The 16,508-nt window shown below is 37.5% G+C and overlaps 1 protein-coding gene and 1 long non-coding RNA gene across 8 annotated transcripts in view; one reads left to right on the top strand and one right to left on the bottom strand.

The window, feature by feature from the left end:
* Positions 1–9,205, top strand: part of alg6 (ALG6 alpha-1,3-glucosyltransferase) — a 51,501-nt gene extending 42,296 nt beyond the window's left edge. For 3 of the 4 annotated variants that reach the window (XM_048601989.1, XM_048601988.1, XM_020510994.2), the window contains exons 12-14: positions 4,241–4,309; positions 6,693–6,891; positions 8,927–9,205. In XM_048601989.1, coding sequence (XP_048457946.1) covers positions 4,241–4,309; positions 6,693–6,891; positions 8,927–9,124 — 466 coding nt within the window. In that variant the 3' untranslated portion in view covers positions 9,125–9,205. The remainder of the gene's footprint in view (positions 1–4,240; positions 4,310–6,692; positions 6,892–8,926) is intronic. The other variant, XM_048601990.1, reaches the window with a different exon arrangement.
* Positions 1–16,508, bottom strand: part of LOC125484206 — a 32,816-nt gene that overhangs the window by 12,501 nt on the left and 3,807 nt on the right. For 2 of the 4 annotated variants that reach the window (XR_007263054.1, XR_007263053.1), the window contains exon 3: positions 16,040–16,066. The exons of the other annotated variants lie outside the window; for them this stretch is intronic. This is a non-coding gene — a long non-coding RNA (uncharacterized LOC125484206). The remainder of the gene's footprint in view (positions 1–16,039; positions 16,067–16,508) is intronic. 4 annotated transcript variants of the gene reach the window in all.

The raw sequence follows: 16,508 nt of genomic DNA on the forward strand, positions 1-16,508 counted from the left end.
TTGCTGGCGAAACTCAGCTGGCCTAGCACTATCAGAAAGCAGGGTTAACGTTTTCAGTCCAGCAACTCTTCTTCAAACCCAGGCTAGTACAAACCAGTGGAGATGAGCCTCAATCTCACTAGAACACTCCAGTACAATTGACACTTTTTAAAAACCCTGTCCATATACGTTCTCCAAATGGAAAAACACAATGTGTTGGCAATTTGGGATATAATCCACACTTGCTGTTGAACAGAGGGTTTATCAGCCCCTCTTGTTTTTTTTTCTAGACACACACAATCATAGTCCAGTCTGTTTTAACTTGCCTGTTTCCTCCTGTGAAATGTTGTTTGAAGTTCCTCTTTGCATTTTTGGGTGTGATGTTCTCTAGGTAATTCTCTCCAAAAAGACACTTAATTTACATCTGCAGCCATCAGACTGTATCAACCCTCTTTTAAAACACATGTTTTGGAATTTAAAGTTAAAATATCCATAATACTTTGAGGTACTGATCTATGGTCATGACAAAGTAGAACATCTAAATCCCTCTGTACCCTGGGATTGAGCAGTCATTTTGTGTATGAGTAATGCTGTTTTTTTTTCATTCTTCCTGTGAAAGAGCAGTTTCCCATATTATACTTCATCTCCTAGATTGTTGCCCACTCACTCAACCTATCAATGCAAACTTTAACATCTGCAATCTGTTTGTCTTCTATGTATTTTGGTGCTATCTGCAAATTTAGCTACTATGCCTTTGCTCTCTTCAAAGTCATTGATGTAAATTGTTAAAGTTTTAGGCCCCAGCACAGACCCCTGTGGGAATAGATATTAATGTATGTTCGTTTATAAAAGAGAATTGGGCAGAATATGATAAGCAACACTGCATGAAGTAGCTAAAATGGATGGAGCATTTATTTATAAAGTATATATTACTTGCCTAACTGAACATAACCAGAGATTCTACGTTTACTGACTAATCTGGTCACTGATATTCCTGCCAGTTAACATATCAACTTGTTAGTTTGTTCAAACAGGCTTCTGCTCTATATCATTCCAATCTTGAGGCAGTCAAAAGACAATTTGGCTACCATAAAATTAGTGGAGCAGCCTTCTGCCCAAAGCAAAGTTTACTAGCTATAATTTATCAAACCTGGCTACAGATTTGCCTCTTTGGCTCAATTTCTTATTCTAAAATTATATACTTTTTATTCTAATGTTCTTGCACCCTTCCTGAATGGACTGATATCTGCTGGGGTGTGATTCGATAGGAACCAGCTGCTCACTGCTGTTTTACTTAAGTAGCCATTCATTATGGGTGAGCTTAGTTCAATTGTAGACACCGTATTGAACTGATACCTGTATTGCACTCTAGGCTGCTCCATTTGTCTTGACAGTTCATACTCGAGCCTGCTGCATCTCTGTCTTTACTTTATCACAGAATAATATTCTCTGACTCTTTATTTACATTCTAATGTACAGAATACTGATTACAATTCTTCAGTATAGTTCATCCATTCCTCTCTTAGAGTCTTGATAGCATGTGACTGTTGATGTCTGAGTTGCATCACCACGTACATCATCATTAACATAGTCAATCTCATCCTACTACACACTTCACGTACAGTGGGTTATTGCGATGTCTGGCATGTGGTATGTAGCCATGTGTTGTAGCCGTTTTGTATATTAGATGATGAATAACTGATGATTTTGGGTTGAGGGTGAACTCTTTCTTTAAATAATGCCATTGGGTTGTTAACATGCACATTGAAACGTGGTACTGTTCTTCCAATGTTTATTTGAAAGATAGCCCCCCCGGAGCATTCTCTCACTAAATAATATTCTAATATTTTAGAGTAGGTTTGAACCCACAAGCTTTTGACTGAAGCAACAGTGCTACCAACTGAACCAGGCTAACACTCAGCAGTGTATTACAGATGGCTGCAATTTTTTTCCATGTTTAAACATGCACTTTCTAGCCTTCCTGAGATTTTTCCTCAGCAATAAGGGTTCTGCCACTTTGCTGCCATTCGTACTGAAGGACATGAGTTGGAGGGAGCAGAGGGCCTCAAAATTAATAGGAAGCTGCATATTTTCTGTTTGGGAGCACCAATTGGTGCTAAGATACACGCAACTGCCTGGAAGAGGTTGGTTTTGTTCTTGTTCAGAAGGCAAGAGCAAGAGGAGACTGGCAGCTAACAAAAATGGGAAGCCATAAGTGGCTTTTAAGCATGTAAGAAGTAAAATGAAAATCAGAGAAAAATTAACTGTGATTAGGGACCTAAAAGTAGATACTTCAGTGAAGTAGAGGTCATAGCTAAGATAGTACATGAGTACTTTGCATCTCTCTCTTTAGTAAAGAAAATGCTGCCAAGATGTAGTGAGAGTAGATGTAATTGAGACACTAGATGAGCCAAAAATTGATGGAGACGATGTATTGGAAAGACTGGCTGTACTTAAAACCAACAGGATCAGATGCATTATATTCAGGGATACTAATGGAAGTAAGGGAGAAAACTGTGACAGTACTGGCTATAATCTTCCAATCTTTAATACAAGGGTGAGGCCAGAGAACTGAAGAATTGCAAATATATACTCTTGACCAAAAAATAGTTTATAAGGATAAACTCGGTAACAATAATTTAACCAGTTTAACTCTACGATGGAGAAAACCTTTTGAAAACAATCCAGGACAAAACGAAGTCACTTGGCCAAATATGGAGTAATTGAAGAAAGCCAGCATGGATTTTCAAAAAGTAAACCATTTTTGACCACCTCAGAGTTACTTTTAAGATAAGTTAATGGAATTTCAAAGGCATTTGACTCAATGTTACGTAATAGGCTCACCAACAAAGTCAAAGCTCTTGCAGTAAGAGAGACAGGAGAAGTATGGATACACAATTTATTAAATGATAGGAAATAGAGCAATGGTAAACAGTTTGGAGGAGGAGAAATAATGCCTTTCCCTCAGGATCAATACTAGGACCACTTTGTTTTATTTGCTGTACATCAATAATCCAAACTTGGGTGTATTGGGTGCAATTTCAGAAATAGCAGATGACATAATACCTGGAAGTATTGACAACTGAGAGGATTTCACTGATAAACTTCGAGAGAGATAGATATTGGTGGAATAGGAGAGCATATGGCAGATAAAACTTAATGCAGATAAATGGGATGTGTTGCATTTTTGGTAAGAAGAACGAGGAGAGGTAATTTACACATTTTATTTTAATGGGTGCAAGCACACAAATTGTTAAAGGTGATAAGACAGGTTAAGCTGGTGGTTAGAAAGAATGTGGGATATTAGGCTTTGTAAATAGCCGTGGAGAACAAAAGCAAAGTTTTGATGATGGTCATGAAGCACTGGATTGACCTGTACTGGAGTGTTATGTCCAGTTATGGGGTGGATTTAAAGACTTCAGAGGCAGTGCAAACAATTTTTGAGAATGGTTTCAAAGGTAAAGAACTTCAGCTATGTAAACAGATTAGAGAAGCTGGGATTGCTCTTCTTACAAAAGAGAAAGTTGAGCAAATTAATCAAGTTGTCCAAAATCATGAAGGTTCTAGATGGAGGGAAACTGTTTCCATTGGCAGTAGAGAGAAGAACCAAAGTATACTGATTGTAAGGTAAGTGGCAAAATAATCAATGGCAATATGTAGAAAAGCAGTTTTACTTATCGAGTAGTTATGATCTAGAATGCACTTCCTGAGAGTATGTTACAGGCAGATTTAATTGTGCCTTTTCAAAGGAAATCAATAATAATCTGAAGTGAAGAAATTTGCTGCACAACTGGGGAAGGTCAGGGAGTGGAAAGAGTTACATTGCACTTGCAGAGACTTAACAGGTTAAATTGCCATCTCCGATGCCAACATACATCCAAACGTAGAGCAGGCCATTCAACCCCTCCATTTAGCAAGGTTATTGCTGATCTAACTGTAACAGTGCACTCTGCAATTCAAGTGTGAGCAGTTTGTTCATTATATTGTGTGTAAGGTTATTTGTCAAATAGTGAATCTCAGTATTTACCTGTGAGGACATCCCTATGGTGACAAAAATACTGAGACCATTTATAATACCTTAACATTATCCTGGCTAAGATCAGCTGAAGGAGTACAAACTGGGACTGAACTGTTGATCTTCTTGATCTGTGTGGATCAGTACGATGCAAGACATTGTGTTTACCCATATGTTCCTTGCTATATTTCAGTTCAGCTCTGTGCAAATTTTTAATCATGCATTTTTATTCAATTTTGTTTTCAGACCTGTATTATTGCTTCTACATGAAATCCCTTTCATGGCAACTTGGTTTTTGCTTGTGTCAACTTTTAGGTGAGGTCATTATTTTTCAAATCTCTAAATGGATACTAATTAATAGTTTTTAATTACTAGATTCTGTGGAAATGCCTTGGCCTTAGTGCAGATGATTTTCCATTTCCTCTCCTGTTTAATGTACAATAAATTTATGACGTAAAAGAATCTTCCTTGTAAATCTTCTCCCTTGCATATGATTTTGATAAACATCAAGCATCTATTGGTTTTTTTTAACATTCATAAAATATTTGGGCCGCTGAATTTACAAAGTTTGAGCTTTTAGAAGCCAACAGAAAGAATTGCACATGGTGTCATGTTTTAAAACTTTCACTTTTACAATAAGTATAAAATGAACATTTGGTAGGCTTAACTAATCCACTAAGCTACACAATAGGCACTTCTTCCTCATTAACCATGGAACACAAATAGTAAACCAAAAGCCTTGAGCCATATTTCTACACTACAGCACACACTCGGCAGATAGGTATTCTTGTAGTTTAAAGGTCCAAATTTTTCCTGGCTATCTAAAAGATTATCTTCTCTCTGTTCCACCAGGGCAAGTTTTCCACGTCTTTTTAAATGTCATTTCTGAGTATAATCAAATTAACTTGCTGCAGCAAGGTACCTTCTGGCAACTCTTTGGTCTTTGAAGTCTATTTTTGTATCTTTTTATTTTATTTCTGAATATGGACTGAATTGGGAAAAGGACTGTTTTATAACAAAGGGCTGAAGAAGGATTTGCTATAATTTACAACATAATTTACTGAAACTCATTGTGGGTTGTTTTTGACTGTTGCTTTGCAAGCAGTGGGGTTGGTTAAGAGGAGACATTGTAACACCAGGGTGTTTATACTTAGATTTGGCCAGTAACAGGTTGCTGATTAGTTTGTGCCACTGAATTCATTTCTATATGCCAAAGGTCATCAGCCTGATGACAGCTGTAATGATTGGCTCCTGGGTACCTGAACATTTTGCAGGGGTGAATGATAATGAGAAGCCCTTGGACTCAGGAAGGGTAGGTGGTGTGTGTCTCTCTTTCTGTAGTCAAAAACTGAAGCTAAAGAAAGACAGTTATTTTCTCTTTCCAGTTATTATAAGCTGTTGCTTTTAACCAATAAATTGAGACTTTATAATTTGCAAACCAAAGACTCTGTGCCTCCTATGAAGAATTGATAAAAGCCTGAAGAATAAGCTCAGAGAGCTAAAGTACTTGGGGAAAAAAAGGAACCATCTATCAATTCCTAAGGACAGGTGCCATTGAATTGTTTCCCCAGTACTTTTTTTTTCCCTCTATGCATAACACCAATTTTTGTTTTGTCTATCTGTTTTAGAAAAAGATTAGAGTTTTAATTGGTAGAATTCTATGTCAGCCACTCATTGCTGTTTGTTTGTGGTTAGAACGTTACTTATTTGTAATAAATAGTAGTTAAGTACAGAAAACTGATCCATGTTTTTTGTTAACCGAAATCTACCAGACAGGTAAATTGGGAACTTTGTATACTTTCACAAAAGTTGAAGATTTTATCACAACTCCATGAATCACAGGGCTTGATTCCCAGTGTGCTACCCCAGTGAGGTATAAAAAGGCATAATTGAAAATTACATCTTTTGAAATTCCTTCTTGCCATTCTTCTGCTTGGTAGTTAACACAAAAACAGTCCTTTTCTTAATCAACAGCCACTTTTTTTTGGTCTTTCTGTACAGGTTTTTCAAGTCTGTATGTAGCAAAAACAGCTGACCTCCATTGGGTAATCACGAAAATAAGACAAAGAACTGCAGATGCTGGAAATCTGAAATAAAAACAGAAATGGCTGGGGAAACTCAGCAGGTTTGGCAGTATCTGTACAAAGAAAGCAGAGTTAATGTTTCAAGTCCAGTGACTCTTCATTAGAACTGTTCTGAAGAACCACCACTGGAACTCAAAACATTAACTCTGCTTTCTTCCCACAGATGCTGCCAGACCTGCTGAGTTTCTCCAGCGATTTCTGTCTTTGTTTCTGACCTCCTTTGGGGCCAAGTATGAAAACTTGTGCATGAATTTCTATGATGTTGCAACCTTGAACCTCTGACCTAATGGAGCATATCACTTGTGCCTATTTACTGGCACACATCACCATTCTCCATTCCAGGACATTTTGCTTTACTCTAAATTAAAAGAGAATGTTTAAACATAACTATCTCACAAAAACCCATATTCATAACACTGCTGAAAGTCAGCTTTTCATTCAGCCTTTAACACCAGCCATTTTTTTTAAAGGAAATACCTAACAAGTTTTTCCCTAATTCAGAGATCAGGCCAACTTATTGTGTAGTTTTAGTTTAATGAATGTTATGTTTCTTGTGTTACTGAATAAGAATGAGGCTCCTCACTTTAACATTCTTTATTTTGATGTATCCATAGCATGCTCCCCCTGTTGATGAAGGATGGACTGCTCCTTCCTTACACTGTTACCTCTTTAGCCTTTCTTCTCATCACAGCAACATTTCTGTCAGCCTTTGAAAAAGTGTCATTGGAGGATCTGCAACTCCAACGATTTTCTCAGGGTGTGAGGAGGTACATTCTACACTTTACAATTCCACCATGTCTTGCAAAACTTGCAGTAAGTAAATAATTACTTTTTGAAAATCATTATTTTTAATTTTTTTTTTCAAATGAGCCACTGGGATCACACCTTTACATATTGCCTCTGGGGCCTTGATTCAAAACCAGTTTACATAAATTAGATAAGTGAAAGTTAAGTAGCAGTAAATTGGCCAAGAGGATGGCTGGTGCAGGAAATAGAAAATATCACAACAGGATGATGTTTGATGTAATGCTGCTGAGAAAATGAAGTGTGAGCTTTACTTTGACTGTAATTCATAGTAATTAATGGGTAAGTGTTTAATGTTAACAATGACAAAAATGGGGTCAGACATTGAATTTCATATATGTGTGATTATAAATAATTTTTGCAGGAGATTAATCTGTAAATGTTTTAGCCTGATTATGTTAGTTCAGAGCCACAATACAAACTGACTTTACATTTGGCATAAACCAGCTCTAAATTGGCTCAAAACCAAGTGCTGGAGAAATTAAGCAGGTCTGTCGGCACGAGAGATATAAAGTTAACTTTTCAAGTCCAAAATGATTTCTTCAGAAATCTTACTCAAAAACTGTAGCGGAAGAGAGAACATTAGGAGAAAATTCTAAAAGGATGTCACAAAGTACTTTTCATTTCTAAGTACTTACTTTAGCTGCTTAAATACGGGAAATGAAGCTCCCAATTTGCACAGAGCAACATCCTACAACGAGCAATGAAGCAATGATTAGTCCGTCTGTGATTTAAAAACAGTTGGTTGAGGAATAAATATTGGCCAGCACATAAGGGAGAAAACTCCTGAAAATTTTCAAAATAGTACCATAGGATCTTCTACAACTACTTGACAGGGCCTCCCATTTAATGTTTCATATGAAAGATGAAAATGCTGCACATACCACATACAAAATAGGAGCAGAAATAGACCCTTCAGTCCTTTTGTGCCTGCTCTGCCATTCAGATCATGACTGATCTGTTTCTGTTTTGAATTATACATTCCCATTTTTTCCCCCCCCAGTAACCGTAGATTCTTGTTAGGCAAGGGAATCAATCTACCTTTGCCTTAAAAACTATTCAGTGACCCTGCTTCTGTCTTTGAGGCAGAGTTCCAAATTTGCACGACCCTCTGAGAGAACAAAACCTCATCTCTGTCCTCAAAGGATGACGCCTTACTTTAAAACAGTGCCTGCTACTTTTGGACTAACCCACAAGGAAATATCTTTCAGACAACTATCTTGTCAAGACCATTCAGGATTGTATATACTTCAGTCAAGTCATTCTCACTCTTCTAAACTCCAGTCAAAACAAGCCCAACCTATATTCGTAAGACAACGCATTCATTCTAGGTATTAGTCTAATGAACTGCTTCTAATACTTTTATATTCTTCCTTAATATCCAAAATGATGTACAGTATTTGAAATGTGGTCTCAATGCTTGTATAACTGAAGTGTAATAAAGTACTTTTATGTTCAGTTCATCACGTCATAAAGAATTATAGCTTATGAACTTTCTTGATTACGTGCTGTTCCTGCATACAAACAGTTTGAGACTGAAGCTGTTGTTCTCCATCCAACTGGGATGTTAGCCTAGACATTTGAACTGAAGTCTTGAAGCCAAAACATTCCAACACCAAATGAATGGCATTCAAAGAATAAATTTTGATTTTGTTTTTCTTTTTTCATAAGAAACCTAATTATGGGGTTAACATAATTGAGCAGGACATCACCACCAGGTTGAAAAGAGGGCAAAGAAGGCAACATGTATCAAAAACTAATGTTTGGGTAACAAAGAATCTATGTACGTAGAAGGAAATTTGTAAGTTCGAGTAGTTCCATTGCATTGACATTCTGAGAAACATTGAGACAAAATAGAAGATGGTTGACAAGCATTACACGAAAGTAAGGATGCAGAAAGAATGAAGGTCATTCAGGGAATTATACTTTCTCATTTGCAGATCTTCTAATATTTGCATTTTCCAACATTGAAAGTCAGAATAAGTATTGAAAAATGTGACTTAATATATTTGAAACAGAAAAACTTTCTTTTTTATTCCTACAGTTCCTTCTATCCATAATTGCCATGGTAGTACTTAGTTTGATAAGTGCGACGCAAAATCCTCCCCCACAACTGCCGGACTTATTCCCTGTCCTGGTGTCTCTATTTTCCTGCATCCATTTTTTGATCTTTCTGGTGTACTTCAACATTCTGCATCTATCGGAATCTGTCTACAAGAAGCCTCAACAGAAGATGATATGAAGAACAAATTACTGCACACCTAGGAATTAGTTATATTATCTGTAAAATACAGTGAATAAAAGCTGCTGTTTTAAACCCTAATGCCAAAACCTCTCTATTTTTGAATTCCATACAGTTGTTGCCTTAATAGATCACTTGACAAATTTGCCATGTTATATGAAGTAGTCTGCCATGTCCAAATGCAACAAGGCATGCATACCATTCAGGCTTGGGATAAGAGGCAAGCAACAATCATGCCACATTAGAAAGAAGTCCAGTGAAGAGACACATTGAACTGGTATGTGTGGAATGTTAAGCATCATGCATTTGCTCCTAGGTTCCCGTACACTGCTGAATTCTCAATCTTTGTGCTTGGAAATTTAAGGAGCCAGTGGTTGTTTTCCAACTGCCAGGCAATGATCATCTCTAACATGACAGGATCTAACTATCTCCCCTTAACTTTGCCAGTGCCAGCACCAGCACCAACATCCTGGGGCAAAGCATTGACTAGAATTGAACCGGCATATGAAATACTTGTGGCTACAGGTGTGGGTCAGAAACTGGGAATTCACCAGTGATAACTTGCATCCTTTCTCCCCAAAGCCTGTCCACAATGTACAGGCACCAGTCAGGAGTGCGGTGGGTACAGTTCACTTGTCTAGATAGATGCAGCTCCAACAACACTCAAAAAGATCAACACCATCTGGAACAAAGCAGCCTGCATGATTGGCATTCCATATGCCAACTTTAATATTCATTCCCTCCACCATCAATGAAGTGACAGCAATGTGTACCATAAACAAGATGCACTGCAGTAACTTGCAAAATGCCTTTGATAGCATTTTCCAAACCGGTGACCTCTACCACCTAGGGTCAAGGGGATCAAATGTGGGTAAACCACAACCTGTAAGGTTCTGCCCAATCCACACCCCATCCTGACTTGGAACCATGTCATCATTCCTTTACTCTTGTTGGGTTAATATCCTGGGATTCAGACAGTGCTGTAGGATAATGTATCTTCAAAGTTTTTTGCATAGAGCTCTGAAATCCATGCGCAGCAGTGACTATTAATCAGTGTACGGAGAGCCTCCCAGTGGCTGCACAACTTAAATGGAACATTGTCATGGGAGTACCGACACATCAGAGACTGGAACAGTTCAAGAAAGCAATTCAACACCATTTTTGCGAGGCAGTTGGGATAAGCAACAAATGCAGTCCTTGTAATGTTTATATACCAGGAAAGCATAAAAATGTGGCTTGGTTAGAGATTCTGGTTCTGTGCTGACCTCGGTAATTAAAACCAAATCAGTAACAGTGTCGCTGTTACTTATTGGTTTAAGATAATCAGAAATCATCCAAGATTCCTTGATTACTACCCGATGATCTCTGCTGGCAAGTGTATGTTTGCACATCTGGTAAGTGGATTGAGTTTGCATGTGATGCCCTGTCTGATTAATATTCTGTTGCCTTTAATTGTTCGTGCTTATACACTTGCAAAAAATAATTAAGGCCAAATCACAACAAGATAAGTTGTACCCTGGTGTCATCCAATACCTTTGAGATGGGAGATGAAGAAACAAGAAAAGGGAATGGAGAAAATGGGTTCCGTTTCCTATCTGCGAGAAAAGGTGATGGTTTGAGATTAAGCTGCCCTGTTCCATGACCTGATGAAACAATAGAAAAATAAGGAAAATTGACTCTAAAGTGGCATGATCTAGTTGGAGAATTTGTACATACCTGTAATATTGATTATAATATGCAATGATAGTTTAAAATTAGTGTAGAAAATTTTTCCATGTAGAACTTGGAATTGCATAATCACTACCCACAATTTATTTTAATTGTGTAATATATATATTTACATAACACAAAATAAACTGCTGACAACAACAAGTCACCATGAATATAGACCTTCTTGTAACATGTCCTATGCACAGAGGAATAAAGACAAAATGCAATATTAATAGTGAAAGCACAAATCTATTAACAAATGTTTAAATAAAATGAAGATGTCAAGCTTCTGAAGGCTATGCATTTCCACCTGCTATCCCATTTCTGCTCGTCAGTTTATTTGTGTTTTAGTAGATTTTGGAATTTAGAAGACAGCACAACCATGAGGTGGGCAAGATTCTTTGCTTCCCCCAGCTGTACTGGAAAATGGCATTCGTGACATTCTGAACGAATGACATATTCAGTACATTGAACGAGACACCTCGAGGGCAATGCAATGAAAATCTCTTCTTAATCATGTGTTTTGCAAGGGTCACAGTTGACAAGCAGCTCAAGAATGCTGAAAAGAAATGGCAGTGATCTCAAACACCAGTGGCCTGTTCTCTGTCGCATTAGTGCAGGTTGTTAATTCCATGTTGTTACTGCAGTGATAAAACATTAGTTTTATACTTTGGTATGTTTTCACTTTCAGTTGACCTCTAAGTGTGACGAAGTGAGAGTTACATGAGCCACCCAGTACACAACCAGAAACTGGATCTTAGAAATGACAGTTGTCAAACTGATGGCAATCCTGCTGCAAAAAAACAGTAATTGATTATCATGAATATTTTGGATCTCTAGTGCTGTATTATGGAAAGGGAAAGAAAATACGATGGGGACACAAAGTAGTGTTGCTCTCTGATACCTATCTGCTCTAATAAATCATTCTGGAAACAAAAAGTCACCCTGAAAGGCAAATGATATTATCCTATTAGCATTGCCACTGCTGGTTTCCACACTCCACTTTTCTGTAAATGTATAAAAGGCACCAAATATCCTTGCAGTTACAATCTAACTCTCAACTAAAGAAAGCACATAATTTCTTCTAAATTCAATTTTATGTAAAGTCCAATTGATCCCATGTGGCATTGCTCAGTTAAAAATTAAAGCTCTTTGTTTCTACACTGTTAACCCCTCCAGCAGCCTTTTGTTCCATCCCCTACCCCCTTCTCCTTTCAATATCACTCTACCTGCCTGACTGTTTCTTGTTCTTCTATTGTCTGCATTTCTATTTGTGTGCTTTCCCTTCTGCATCTTTGCTATTCAGGATGGAAATCTGGACCAAACAAAACAAGACTCAATGCTGGCTGAGAAATTGTTCAAGACACAAAGCAGATGCAGGGATAACAATGCAGGATTACCCTATACTTGTTGCTTTCAATGCAGGCAGTAGGTAAGTGTCATGCTGTTTTAAATTATGGTGTACAGGCAACACTAAGCATGCTACTAAGCTGCTGTACGACAATGCGGTAAATGAAAAGTTGAGAGAGGAAAACACGGGTTCAGGGTAGGCTGCCCTCTTAAGTGGAAGGCACACTGCATTGTATGTTTAAATTACTCTAAAAGTGATTTGATGTGAGGAACACTAACAATCTCTCGGACTCGTAACTCATGTTAACATTCATAACTTCACCCTCACAAAGCAATAATCCTTGATTCAGCCTCAAATCATAGTTTGCACACATTGTTAGCTTTTCAACCATGTTAGCCACATCAGTCAAATGCTTTGCACACACTCCTGAGACACTTCCTTCTCGGCAGTAAGACCTAACTCGTGAGGGCCAGTCATTGTTGCTTGCCTTGATTCATGGAGCAGACGGTGGTCACTATCATTGGATAAACAATGATTTAGGCCATGGCCAGAGGTGGGGCTGAAGCCATTATTGAGGATATTGTTGAATTCTTCTAATTCTGCTTCTAAGAGCCCAAATACCCATATGTCAACATAAATACAGAAGATAATGTTGCTAGTGACTGAATCACATAATAGAGTGAGACTGAAAAGGTAGCCCTAGAAAATCAAAAAAAGTAATCCTCTAGAATATCTTGAAGAGCCCTCAAAAAAATCATACCAATTCATATCTATTGGTATCCTTGCCTAATAAGAATCCGTCTATTCAATCCTCAAAATATCAATTGATCCAACATCCATTTGAAACTGGCATTGACTAGTTCTGCTAAAACTTCATTGCCTTTAACTTGAGTAACCAGTCTTAGAACCAAGAAAAAAAGCAGCAAGAACAAATGTCAAGTCAAAACACTGAGAGATTAGGCTGCATAAAACTAAGCAAAATATTGAAAACAAGACCAGTTGATCATAGAATTTGGAGGCACTGGGAGCATTACTGGATCCAAGGAGTGAGGCTGTGGGGACATAGATCTGAGCTGGAACACTTGAGGTGAATTTTGGCCCGACAGTTAATGGCGGTAAGACTGAATGGACCTAGTGTTTGAAGCAATTGTGAAGCAACAGAGGGAGCTTCTTTAGGAATTTTTTTTCTGATGGTCTGTGGTGTCATGTGGCTACTATTGACTGCTCAGCAACATTTCAAGCTTGTAGGGTATTCTGATCACGCAATATTATATCACATGCACCACTAGAGACACGTTATTAATATGGGCATTAATTCTTGAGGATTTCTGAAACTCAATTGTAAATAATAAAGATTTAACCTAGTTTACAAATAGGTAAGATTTTCTTTGGCAGGATAGAGGGTTAATGGGAGACAGTTCTGTCTGGATAAGTGGCATTTAAATTAGGTGCTAGAAATTGTATCTTGGTGTGCACCTGTGGGAGCAGTTCTGTGTAGGCGTTTTAGTGGACAGATTGATTTGCTTAGTGACATTTCTGTCATATATTTATATGAGCAGGCAGCTGCAATGATCTGCTCTTTCATATTCACACCAAATTTCTATGGGCCATTTTCCCAAGTACAGAATTTATAACATTAAAATGTAGATAATTAGAATGCATGTTATTCTGGACTGTTTTTACCTGGACATGTCCAATCAATTGTTTTTAACATCGTGTCTCATTAACATAAGATTAAACTCATAGCATTTAGCTTTCCCTTTGATTTCTTTTCCCTATTCTGTCCTAAAGGCATTCAGCTCAGACCAGAGTACAATTCCACAGGTATTGATCAATGTCATCTACCTTGATGAGCGGGAATTCTTGATATGTGAGTCTAAACTGTCAGTAGCACCTTGAGGATGCTAAGGCATTGAGACGACATAGATCTAATTAGTTTTATTTCATTACAGCTCCTGTAGATTTATTTCTTCTCCATATAAAGGTGTTTGGATAAGTGACATTAATCGGATAAGTGACATTATTCTGGCAATGGCTATGGAAAGAAAACAGCTGTTGAGGTTACAGTATTCAGAACAGGGCTGGGCAGATTCAGAGGCTCGGTTTTAGTTTCCCACAGAGCTACTAGCAACCAGTTGCTACCTGTCAGTAGCAATCTAATAGTAACCTCATAGTTCCACTAGCAAAACCAAACAGAATTAAACCAAGGTTCAAACAGAAGGACAAAGGAAAGGCATCAGGCAAAGAAGCCAAGAGCCAAAGTTCAAACTAACCAATTAAGATTGCATAGATATCAGGAATTTACATAATGAAAAAAAAACAAGCAAATTAGGCTTGTGTTCTTTGATAAAAAGCTGATCCAATAGAAGTTTATTTCTACACAATTTCAATGAATTGATAATAACTCTAAAAAAGTTGACAGGTTTGATGTTGTAGACTTGCCGCCGAGCTGGTGTATTTGGTTACAGATGTCTGCAACCAAACACACCAGCTCAGCGAGCAAGTCTACAACCTCATCCACAACCCCAGCTACAAATCTTCTCAAAAACTTTAAAGTTGTCAAGTTTTTCAAAGGGTGTGGAAAAGACATAAGTTAAAAATTGCAAAATTAGGAATAAGCCAAAGGGTTTTGATTTTAAGATACATTTATCATGTAAGATATTAAGGTGAAAGTGTGAATCATATTAAAAGGCAACAAAGCATGTTTGTGGAGAGTGGAAGAATTGAAGGTGAGCAGGAGATTAACCTGAAAGGTCAGGCCGTTATCTGATCCAACATATTCCTGCATTCATTGTAACATTTCCAGCAGATAACTGCTGGAAGTTATCACCATTTGGGCCAACACAAGCAGAATGACCGTTTGGACAAGGCAGAAGGGGTTTCTGGAATCTGCAGAATGTACTCCAGCAGAAATTGAGAAGAGCAAGAGTAAAATTAGATTTTAATTTTAAAAATAAATGACTTTGTTTATGAATAGTTATAAACTCATCAATTTGATTTTTATTTGTGGATAATGGTTTGATATATATTTTCCTGTTAAGAATAAGTTGACAGTACTTAGTTAAAATTTATTGGAATGATTCTGTTGCTGAAAGTGATTTGGCAACAGTGGACCCCTCCCCCATCATGCTCAGTGCATTTTTAGACTTAATCCTTTTGGAGCTGCAACTGTCAAATCAAACGCCAGTGATAGGCTGAATTGCTGTCCCAGTTGCAAACAATTCAGAGCTGCCAGAATTCAATTCACAGAGTGACCCTTAATAGTGAAGAGTCAGAAGAGAACTAAACAGTTTTCTCTGAACTATGTTTAAAGCCAGGGTAAAGGCCAACAACTGCAAGTTGTCGCCAACTCCAGCCATCACCGTTTATTTATTATTACACCCTGCCAATCAATTTCTTTTTAATGCTGAGGTTTTCTTTTTTCTCCTCACAAAGTCACAGTAAATAAGAGCTCCTTGGACAAAATACCTATTAAGTTAGTAATTAAATGAGTTACTGCCAGCAAAAGTATATACGAGTCAGTAACAACATCTGATCAAGCTCTTCAGAGATTGTTAAATTATTTTCTGGGGTAAGCAGAATTGTTTAAATGTTATTTATTTTTATGTTCAGAAAATATTTATTGCAAAGTAAAATATTGATTAACACGCAACAATGCTGTAGGAAGAAAAAAAAATTTATGAAACTGTTGCTCAAATCCTTTAATTGAATTTTCCAAATCTCTCACCGCACACAAATAATCAATATCTTCCAGCATCAGAAACATTACTGGCTATCTTTCCAATTTTGTTATCATCAGCACATACAAAAGCACTTGGATATCCATAATATCTTGACAAATAATTTATATTTACCTCATAAACTATTTTTCCTTTGAGATACTGGAATAAAAAAACAAGAAAAATTAACTTTTCAAGGCAACAGATGTGTCAGATCCTAAATATCTGAATTTTTCCTCGGTTTTACTGAGAAGCCTAGGCAAGAGACCCAGGCCCAGTATACTAAACATCACTAAGGCAGAAAAAAGCTGGAGAAAGTAATCAAGAGGTGATGTTTAGGCAATGGCAAGACTGGGTTTTAAAAACCTGTGGATTGCAGGAGGAAGAGAAAACTGAGATTGGTAAAATGATCCTTGGTGTTGACCTCCTAGGGAAGAAAGTGTTGAAAGTAAGAGATGGTATCATGAGGCAACATAGCATGGAACTGGAGGAACACAGCAGGTCAGGCAGCATCAAAGGAGCAGGAAAGTCGACGTTTCGGGTCGGGACCCTTCATCAGGTATCATGAATCTTGAAATGAAGGTAGAATGAATAAGACAGTAAC

Source organism: Rhincodon typus, chromosome 10 (assembly GCF_021869965.1).
Source record: "Rhincodon typus isolate 14 chromosome 10, sRhiTyp1.1, whole genome shotgun sequence".
NCBI lineage: Eukaryota > Metazoa > Chordata > Chondrichthyes > Orectolobiformes > Rhincodontidae > Rhincodon > Rhincodon typus.